Raw genomic sequence first — 11,249 nt, forward strand, 5'->3', positions numbered from 1 at the left:
TTGGGGACACAGCTCCTTTAAATTCAGAATAAAACAATGCATTTTCCCAACCTGTTGGTAGAATGAAGCATGGGACAGGGCGAGAAATAAAGCAAAGAAACCAAAACAAGGAAAAGTTAATTCTGAAGTTTACCATAGAGAAAAAATAAGACCTTATCCTTAAAGCGCAAGCGTTAAATTCCTCTTTTTCTTAGGTAATCCTCAAAGTTACCTGTATAACTGATAATCAACTAACTGCCCCTCTGTACCTCAAAATCGGATACCATGATGTTCACAGATACATATGTGCGCTCACAGCCCAGAAGGCCAATCGCATCCTGGGCTGCATCAAGAGAAGTGTGGCCAGCAGGTCGAGGGAGAGGATTCTGCCCCTCTGCTCTGGCGAGACCCCACCTGCAGTGCTGTGTTCAGTTCTAGAGGCCGCAGCACAAGACAGACACAGACCTGTTGGAGCGGGTCCAGAGGAGGGCCGTGAAGATGATCAGGGGGCTGGAGCACCTCCCCTGTGAGGACAGGCTGAGAGAGTTGGGGTTGTTCAGCCTGGAGAAGAGAAGGCTCCGGGGAGATCTTATAGCGCCCTTCCAGTATTGAAAGGGGGCCTGCAGGGAAGGTGCCTGTTGCAATAGGAGAAGGAGTGATGGTTTTAAACTAAACGAGGGCAGATTCACACTAGATAGAAGGAAGAAATTTTTTACACTGAGGGTGGTGAAACACTGGAACAGGCTGCCCAGAGAGGTGGTAGATGCCCCGTCCCTGGCAACATTCAAGGTCAGGTTGGATGGGGCTCCGAGCAACCTGATCCAGCTGAAGATGTCCCTGCTCACTGTGGGGGTGTTGGACCAGATGAGCTTTAAAGGTCCCTTCCAACCCAAACTATTCTGTGATTCTGACAGACTACAATGGCTAGTGAATGTGAATTAAAACAAACACACTGATGGCATCTAAAACAACTCTGGTTTTAAAGCAAACAGCAACAAAAAGCCCTCCTCTATTTATTACTTGCTTGTCTGGATCTTAAGTTTGCCAGCACACATAATTTACAAGTCACAAGCTTTGTTACATAGATAATTTCTATTTCTTTCACATCTGAAAAGAAACACAGCAGCATTTAATATAGCCTTTAAGTGTAATGCTACAAAAACAGAGGAAAAAACTAGTTTAAGAAAAGTGTCTTATATTACTCTAAATGTGTCGATAAGTTTACAGTCATGCTGTAGTCACTCTTTTTTATGATTTATAGAAACATGTTTTCCCTGAAGACTAGACAAATAAAATTAGAAGATCAAGAGTTTGTATAAAGAATATAACTACCATTCTAGCTAAGCAAAGGAATTATAAATTCCAGTACCATTTGCTAATTCCTGGGTGGACAACACTAACCCTTAAACCTTTAACCCTTATACTGTGGAGCTTGGGATCCTGCTGAGCATGCAGAAGGTTAGCACTAAGACAAAGGTTTTAGATTTTAGCAGAGCAAACTTCAGCTTGCTCAGAGCTCAGTTGGGAGGGGTTTCAAGGGAAGCTTCTATGGAGGACAAAGGAGCCAGGAAGTGCTGGGAGTTTTTTATGAACACCCTCCTGGAAGCACAAAAACAGTTCATTCCCTTTAAAGGTATGGGAAGTAGGTCGAGCAAGAGACCCCCTTGGCAGTGAGCTTCTGAGTCTGATCAAAACCAAAAGAGGAGCCTACCAGAGATGTAAAAGCAGATGAATACCCATTGAGAACTACAAGTGCATTGCCAGGGTGCGCAGAGATGCAGTTAGAAAAGTAAAAACTCAGCTCAAATTGAAAAATGGCCAGAGATGTCAAAAGCTACAAGAAAGTGTTCTTCAGGTACACAAACAACAAGCAGAAAAGGAATGAAAACACTGGCCCACTGTGAGACAGAAGAGGTCAATTAATCACCAACAATGCTGAAAAGGCCAAGGTTCTCAACACTATCTTCACCTCTGTCTTTACCAGCACCATTGGGCCCCAGGCCTTGGGAACAAAAATCCAGGGCAATGCAAACACAGACCCACCATCAGCAAAGGAAGAGTTGGTATATGAACTATTACAGGAGCTTGACCCCTACAAATCAATGGGCCGAGACGTTAGCCACTTGAGGGCAGAGCTGGCTGACATCGCTGCAAGGCCACTCTCCATAATCTTTGAGAAGTCATGGAGATCGGAGGACATCCCAGAATACTGGAAGACGGTTAATGTCACCTCCATCTACAACAAGGGCTTAAAGGAGGACCCAAGAAATTACAGGCCCATTAGTCTTACTTTGATCCCTGGGAACGTCACAGAACAAATCCTGGTGGCTACCACAAGCCTAATAAAGCACATGACTGGGAAAAGCAGGACAAATTCCCCAAGGACACATCACGCTTGACAAACCTGATCGCCTTCTACAACAAAGTAACATGCTCGGTTGATGTGGGGCAAGCGGTGGACATTGTCTACCAAGGCTTTGATATGCTTCCCTACAGCCTCCTCCTAGAGGAACTCATGCATTATCGTCTAAACAAGTGGTCTGTGCAGTGGGTGTGTAAGTAGCTGACAGGCTGCACCTACAGGGTACTGGTAAACAGCTCCTTTTCAAACTGGTGACTTGTCATAACTGAGGTCCCCCAGGGATCGATATCGGGCCCAGTGCTAGTATCTCCATAAGTGATCTGAGTGATGGGATCAAGAGTACCCTGATGAACCTTGCTGATGATACCAAACTGAGTGGGGAAGAGGACACTTTGGAAGGGAGAGCCACCGTGAAGGAAGACCTGGACAGGCTGGAAGAGTGGGCCAACAAGAACAACTGCAAGGTCTTGCACCTGGGCAAACATAATCTGGAAGTGCAGCACAGACTGGGATCTACCTAGCTGGACAGCAACTCTGTGGAAAGGGACCTGGGGGTGCTGGTGGACAACAAACTCAATGTGAGTGAACAGTGTGCTGCAGTGGCAAAGAAGGACAACAAGATGCTGGGTTGCATCAAAAAGGCATCACCAGCAGAGACAAAGAAGTCATTATCCCACTCCAGGAATGCTATGTTCACTTTTGGTCCTCACTATACAAAAGATGTGGACAGGCTGGAGAGGGTCCAGAGAAGGGTCACAAGGATGATCAAAGGACTAGGAAGCCTACCATATGAAGAAAAGCTGAGAGAACTGGGTTTGTTCAGCCTTGAGAAACCTTATCACCATGTTCCAGTATTTAAAGGGTGGCTACAAAGACGACAGACTCCCTTTTTACAAGGAGTCACATGGAAAAGAGAAGGGGGAATGGGTACAAGTTATTCCTGGGGAGATTCCAATTAGACACAAGAGGAAAATTTTTCACAATGAGAACTATCAACCAATCTCCCCAGGGAAGTGGTGGATTCCCCAACATTGGGCACTTCGAAGATTCAGCTGCACAGGGTGCTGGGCCATCTTGTCTAGATCATACTTTTCCCAAGAACAGTTGGCCCAGATGATCCTTGAGGTCCCTTCCAACCTGGTATTCTAAGATTCTTAAAACAACGATCTATAAAGAAAAAAAGGTGAAGCCATCTAAGTAGAAAGAAAAAGCTTCTGCTATAAAAATGAGACTGTTTAGCTCATAACAGATATAGCTGTAATGTATCCTCTCACAAAGAATGGTTGTAGGTTAGGGTTTCTGGAGGCTGATTGTGGCCTCTTCTCTTCCTGCTGAGTTTAAGATACATGCCCTGCATTCTTGTCCTTCACTTCTGATCACTGATGTGAGGATCCCTTAGGTTAAAGAGGATTTCAGGAAGCAAAAAAAGTGACACTTGAGAATTATCTGAATTTCAAGAATGATTGTCTGAGATGGGTATTGATGCTAGGAGCACTCAGAGATACACTTCAAAAAGTCAAATGCTGAAAGACCTCAGCACTGGCATGGTCTATCTCATGCTTCAGTTCAATATCCCTGTTACTGACAACACATTTATCTATCTATGCATGATACTTGAGGGTGCAACCTCTGACTTGGCTTCACCACCATCAGTGGTGCACAAAAACACAGTGTACCACACATACACGTGTGGGCATGCAAGAATTTTTCACACCCATAACTAACTTGCACTGCATACTGAAATGTTAACGAAGATACACATTGTGCTTCCTAACCAAAAGTAAAATTGGATGATACAAGTAGTACAGCCTCCAACACTGCAATTGTAAGCACATGAATTTTTGGTGAATTATGTCTGTAATACTTGATCCAATGTATACATTTTTATTTAAATACATGACAGCAGTCACACACCAGGCCTTCAAATTTTTTAACACTTCAAACACAGAGAGATGAAAGCTTGCCCCTAGGAATTTACTGTCTAATAGAGACTTGCCAAAACCAAAACCAGACACACAAACTAACTGTTCCCAAAGAATGTTCAAGAACAATCCCTAATTCTCTGTTAACGAGTACTTTGGATTCTTTTTTCCAGACAGAAAACAGGTTAAAGAGGAAGACTGCCACTGATGCTGCCTTCAGTACACTTCATGTTCGTACGTTTCTTTAAAAAGGCTTTCAAATGTTTTTTTTTCTACATGCTTTCTTGAAAGCGGGCTGCTAAAAATGAGCAATTTGATTTTTCGCCCACTGCAAATCCAGTAACTGGACCTTATCAGGTGATCAGTGGAGAACAGCTATTGTATTCAGTCTGTTTTTCAGTTCAATAACTTTCTGCATCATAAAAACAACAATCACAATTTTAATTGCCTCCTACATTTGCAGTCTTACCACAGGGACAGGGTGTGAATAGGGACTGAAAAGGCATTTGAGAAAATGTAGCTTTTCCACACTAAGACCAATTCCTTCATGACTCATTTTGCAGTTACTCTATACAACATTGCTTTAATTGCCCAGCTTGCATTTGAATTTAGAAGCAGCCTTCAGTCAACTCCTCCCTTACACTAACCCTCTAGAAGAGGCATGAAAGGAAAATGCGATCTTGAAGTCTTAGGTTGTTCCCAAGACATACATAAACCATGCACGTCAAACACAGTGTATCAACTAAAAAAAAGCATTGAGGCAGACTCTAATTCTTGACAAGGAAGTAAATACATGCATTTTCTATTCTGCTGCTGTTTAAGCCACTCACTGCCAGCCAAGTTACATTTACATGCTCTCTGCATGCCAAACACTTCAATGGGCTGTTGGAAGTTGCTTCAAAGAAAGTTGGAAGGCAAAGGTTTCAAAAGTTTGGATGATAGCAGGAAAGTTATTATGGGTTCTCTACTACGTATTAGGAAACCTACAGAGAAAGTCACATCCAGAGTTTTGTTTAGGAGTCCACTGTGTACCAATGGCATCACAGAGGAGTCAGAGTAAGATCCCAGGATAGAAGCTCTGCAAGCAGAAAGGAACTGATTTAGGGTAAGGGTACTTCTCTATTTTATGGCAAACGTTGTTAAGCATTACTTCCATTTGCATTTTATTTTTGTTTTCATGGCTGTAAAAAACTTTTAGCAGAATGAAAACACATCCTATACACAGATTAAGGTCTAAAAAAACTTTAGGAAAGGCAAAGCTACCAGTAAATAATTTTGTCAATACCTGGTCCAGAGGAACATGTTTCACTAAACCGCTGACAACAGTCCTTGGGCTTGCTTCACCAACATCCACTTCTTCAACATACAGAGTGTCTGCATCTGGATGCTTTTCAGCAGTAATAATGCAGCCAACACGAAGATCCAGACGAGAAACATCTACAGGTTTTGCATCACTACTTCCAGCAGCTGGCTGCTGTTTCTTTTCCTTCTTTTCACCTATTAAAGAAAGTTTAGTTCATTAAATAAACATTTTTTAAAAAGCATAAATAATGTATATGAGTATTGCATGGGGAAAGCAAGCTACAATCTCAGAAATAAGTGTAAATCCAGCATAAAACACAAAGGAAAAGTAAAAAGTTAGCACCTCTATTACTAGTTTCCAGTGGAGAATCATCATACACACGCCAATTTAGATTATTTCTACAAGTAATTACCACCTTTGGACAGACGTATTTTCTTGTTTGTGAAGTGAAGTCATCCTGAACTTTAAGCGTTGCTAACATGTGCCAAAGGCCACATCAATTTTAATAATTAGTAATTACCAGTAAGTCTTGTCATGGTGTTTAACCAGCAAAGGGAAACTAGACAATCACAAGTTATCAGGTTGCTAGTGCTTAACAACAGCTCCTGACTGTGGACAATGCTAAGTCACTGCAACTGCACCGTTAACTGCACTGTTACCATTCCAAAGCAACCCTTCAAGATGACCTTAGCTAACATTGTTCACTTCCCAAATATACTAATGTGTGAAAATGCTCATGGTTTACGAAGTTCCACTGACATAGAGTCTTTATCTCATGGAAATGCAAGCATTTATAATCACCCACACATACTGTAGAGTATAAAACAGCAGTGAAGCAATACTCCGCATACTCAGCTGCTTATTTAGATATTCCTTTTGAGATCAGCAAGTTACATCCAGTCTGTATACAAGACTGTCCTGTTTAAAAGACAACCAAATTTGTTTAACAACTATAATCCCTGGGGGATTAAGAAATGTCTAAGAAGCACTTACTTAAAATAAGCATATTCTGTTATTCTTTCATCCAACCTCTGAAAAGCTGTACAAGTAAATTCATAGCAAATTAATAATAATTTGCAAAAGAGAATGACTGTAAAACATGACCTTAAGTTACAAGATAGACACCTGCACTTTTGTGCAACTATAACAGACACGTGTTTTCTTCTATTAAGAGAGTTTGTCAGAAGTCAATACAGAATGAAATACAGGAGGAAAGGTGTTAGGAAACCTACATACCCTTCTCCTACATTTCCTCCCTGTTGCCAAAACTAGATTGTGCTATCTGCCTATGTCCTTTACCCAGCACTTCCTCTTAACCACACAATTTCACCAGTGTTGCCATGGATGTATCTGATCAGTTCTGATGGAACTTCACTTCCTGTAAGAATTTAAAAAAAAAAAAAAAAAAAAAAAAGCAGCATACTTAAAGGATGTAGAAAACTGCTTGCACTGTTTCCATGGCAGAAAAAAAAAACACCAAAACATTTGACTAAGCCTCAGAACAGAAAGCCATCCAGTCTTCCTAAAAGTTCTCAAAATTTCATGTCCTCCCCTTCCTTCCCCCATCCTATCTTGTCTTTTTTTCTCCTTTGTGTGTGTCTATTTTGGTTCGGTTTTGTTCTGTGGTGGGGTTTTGCAGGGCTTGGAGGGGGTGCTTGGGTTCTTTTGCTGTTGTTTGTTTGTTTTTTAAATAAGGGAGTTCAATCACATTAAAAGAAATGTGGCATGTATTCCATTTAAATAAGAATCTGTAGCTTACTTGATGGCCTTCATTAGCTTCAAGTATGTCCAAGACTTTAAGAGCTAGCACATGACTCTTCCTACTGTGGCTGTATGAACTGTTTTGTTTTCTGTGCCCAAAACGATGTTAAAGCACTTGCATAAATTAAATACCTTAACTGTTTACCGCAGCTAAGAAAACTGAAGTACCTTTTTTTTCTACTTTTTCCTTCTTTTCCTTTTCTTCATCTTCACCTTTAATTTTATCTTTGGAACCAGATGATGTGACTGCTGTAGCTTGTGGAACATCATCTGAAAATGAAGCTGTAGTAACAGTTGTACCAGGAACTGCGATCTGTTTTACTAAAATCAAAACCACAGAAGTTAGAAGGGGTACCAGTACTTTGAACACTACAACATTTTAAGTTTCCACAATAAATGATAAAGCAGAGAGAACTGAAAATTTTGCTTAAAATACCTAAACCAGAACTGCTGAGCAGTGAAGCACATTACAAAACACATTTCAGAACTCAATCTATATACAATTATTCTGATCAGTTAAGAACAATGACTTTGAGTATGCATTTTTTAAATGAAAAAGTGCTAAACAGAAGGAAACATACAAGCAAACACCACCACTTTTCGTAGTTTAGTTCAACATCTAGTTATCTTTGCTACTAACTCCTTATTTCTCATTTCTGTTTGTCTAGTTTCAGTTTCTAGCTATTAACTCTTGTCATACTGGAGACTGCTCTGTATGCTATGCATAACACCATTTTTACATTGTAGTCAGCTCATTCCTCAACTCTTTTTTTCTGATTAACTAACACTGACCCTGAATAACCCCATTCTAAGAAATTACCTGCAGCCCTAAAATGATCCATTGATTCTTCACTTCTCTTTCCCAAATTCTCCATGTTACCTTCGTATTTCTTTTTAAACTACTGATACAGAATTCTGGACATCATCTCACTACCAGTCTTCCCAGATGAAAGCTTAAGAATCACCTCCCTTCTACATTCTGCTCTTCAAGAATCTCATTTTTACCAAATTACTGTACTGGGTGAGCATCACGAATGCAAGAGACATTCTAGGAATCTAGGCTTCCTTTCCCAAGAAAAGTTAGGCCAGATGATCTTTCAAGGTCCCTTTCAACCTGGACTGTTCTATCATTAATTAGTTTGACAAACCCTTCTAGTGTCACTACTATACAGTTCTCCATTCTGCATACATGCTTCTTTTCGTACTTCAGACATTTACTAACTTTCCTGAAGAACTGTGCTGTGTTTGCCGATACCTGCTCTCTTCAATACTGAAGTGATTTGCACAAATTACGTTCTTATAAACAATTTTAAAAAATAATTTGAATCTGAAATTTGTTGTACCAACAAGCACTTGCTATTTTACTTGCTAGTTGTGGAGTTTTTGATTCTCAGATTTTTGAAAAAAAATATCTCAAGTGATATTTTTGATGTTCTGTGTCCACCTAATTTCTGCATTCAACTACCTAATACTGCCAAAGCTAACAGACTAACTTACTTCAAACAAGATCTGAATGTAGTCCTACTATCTTGTAGATAAACTAGCTAAATAAAGGAAGGTTTATATCAAGCTAAATATAAAAGTTCCTAGTCCTTTCCCGTCTTGGAAAAAATCATATACCTTGAGACTTCTCTCTCAAGCATAACAGAGATTCTGTGAAATAACCTATATCTGTCAAGAATTGCTGCAGACTAACAGACAATGGAGAAATATAAACTAATGGTTTGGTTTAGTAGATGAAAGGGTTTTATTCACGCCCAAAGAAGAAAAAGAATTCTCTGCATTTATAAAATGCCAGTCTTTTTGAAGACTGAATGTGTTGTTTTACCAGTAAAACATTCAGTATGGTTGAATAGCAATAGTTGTTGAGGGCAGAAGGGGCTTTCTTTGGAAATAATTTTATTTGCAAATAAAAATATTCCACACATTCAGATCCACACTGGATCTGAAACACTTCAGTTTTGTTTTTTCTCCTTTCTTTTTTAATATGAATTATATAATGATGGTGCAAGCTTAACAGAGCTGCACAGAGGAGTGCAAAGAAGGAAAAACAGTGCAATGAGAGGCTGGTCTTACTAAAGCATGGAATCAAAAATTCAGAACACATTGTTTCTAACTTTACATGACCACAGATTTTATAGCAAGTCACTGCCCGTCTGTATTTTGAACTATGGCTTGATTTTCCACAGCGATTTTTCAGTCGGGCTAGGTGAAATACTCAGAGTATCAAAATGTGTTACACATTCAGCAACTTCTAAGATATTATGAGGCGCTATTGTCATCAGTCAAATTTGGGGCTTATTATGAAAGGCACTGTACAAAAATATACAAAGAACCAGTTCGACGTCTGATTAAGATTTGGCATATGTACCTGTTAGGCTTGCAGCTTACTAAAATGTTGGAATTAAGCAAGTTGTCATTGGCAGGAAACCTAGGAAAATCCAGAATTTATAAGAAATGCCATATAATCACATACAGAAATATAAAAATCAAGAAGAATTAAGATAGTTTTGATTATATTTTGTGCTAACTAGATCTATGTTACGTAAGGACAGGACCTTTTTCCTCACCTCCATTTCGAATTTCTGCCTGAATCAGCTCCTGTTTCAGCCCTTCAATTTCTTTCTTCAGTTTAGCATTTTCCACACGGAGCTTCTTCTCTTCTCGGAGAGACGCCTGCAAGACTAGAGTTCACACTATATTAAAAATGACAGGTTTCAATAATTAGCATTCATCATTTCAGAAACAGAGGTTTTGTTTTTAAAGAAAGCTGAAACATGTTGAGCCAAACACCAAAAAAAGTGGAAACTTTCAAGGAGTGTATCATCAGAAATATTTTTGAATCCTTTTTCGTTGAAAGACATTTTTTACAATACAATTCAAGTTGCCTCTCAATATACCAGCTTCTCAGTTCCCTAAACAGACTCACAAGAAAAAATTCCAAGAAACCTATTAGAAAACACTTGAACATGTTTGTAATATGGAGCACTGTAATCCACTGATACCAATATGTACAAAATATCAAAGTTGAAGGGATGTTACTCAAGAGAATCCCATAGTGGTGAAAAAGCAGTAACACATTTAGGCAAATGCATAGTCTTGTATTCTTCCAGACTCCCCTTCGCCCCCCAAATGGCATCATGTCCTATGAAATTTCCATAAACTGTCTGTCATTAATCCTTCCTCATTCAGGCCTTTTCTATTTCAGAATAAACAGCTTCAAAAAAATCCCATAAACCACAAGACAGTGAAGTGGTGCTACTATTACAAGCTTTATCTTGGAGAACTTGAAATACACTTAAAAGACTGACAGCACCAATGAAGCTGTCCATGTTCTCATTTTTTCCTCTGAGCATTTAATGTTAACTATGTGGTTAACAAGTTTGTCCTAAGACAGGTAATTCCTTACTAGCTTTCTCCTTGAGCAGAGCAACTTGTTGCTTGAGGTATTCAATAACTTGATCAGCCTCTGCACCCTTCTGCTCCAGTCTGTTCAGCACTGCATTGTTGGCTGCCATCTTTACCAAGAAACGGGCTAAAAACCTAGACAAACAACAGACAGTCAAAGATTAATGACTTCTTAACATAATAATGCTACCACCTCTTACCACATGAAGAAGTTCTAAAATCAGTTGCTGAATAACAAAATTTGCTAAGTGAACAAGCTGGGCTCCCACCTCCTAATGCAAAGCCCAAACAAAAAGCAACAATAAACGGAATCTGATGTTTGACAGCTGCTTTTAAGTATTCTGGAAGAAAAGCTACTTTTCTTCCCAGGTGCAGAAAACATGTTCTTCCTTCATGAAACAGAAAAAAATACACTTCCTCAGAAAGAAAGCTCTGAATAAATCAGGAAAAAAAGGAAATAAAAGAGAAAAGGTTAGACAGGAGAGAACACTATCCTGGTTTTAGATGAAAAATT

The 11,249-nt window shown here is 39.5% G+C and overlaps 1 protein-coding gene across 2 annotated transcripts in view; it reads right to left on the reverse strand.

Annotated features, from left to right (window-relative positions):
• Positions 1-11,249, reverse strand: part of AIMP1 (aminoacyl tRNA synthetase complex interacting multifunctional protein 1) — a 41,553-nt gene that overhangs the window by 10,389 nt on the left and 19,915 nt on the right. For both annotated transcript variants that reach the window (XM_086464239.1, XM_086464240.1), the window contains exons 2-5: positions 10,737-10,870; positions 9,898-10,011; positions 7,496-7,648; positions 5,549-5,760 (exon numbers count right to left, since the gene is read on the reverse strand). In XM_086464239.1, coding sequence (XP_086320365.1) covers positions 5,549-5,760; positions 7,496-7,648; positions 9,898-10,011; positions 10,737-10,870 — 613 coding nt within the window. The remainder of the gene's footprint in view (positions 1-5,548; positions 5,761-7,495; positions 7,649-9,897; positions 10,012-10,736; positions 10,871-11,249) is intronic.

Source organism: Leptosomus discolor, chromosome 4, assembly GCF_034619465.1.
Source record: "Leptosomus discolor isolate bLepDis1 chromosome 4, bLepDis1.hap2, whole genome shotgun sequence".
Taxonomy (NCBI): domain Eukaryota; kingdom Metazoa; phylum Chordata; class Aves; order Leptosomiformes; family Leptosomidae; genus Leptosomus; species Leptosomus discolor.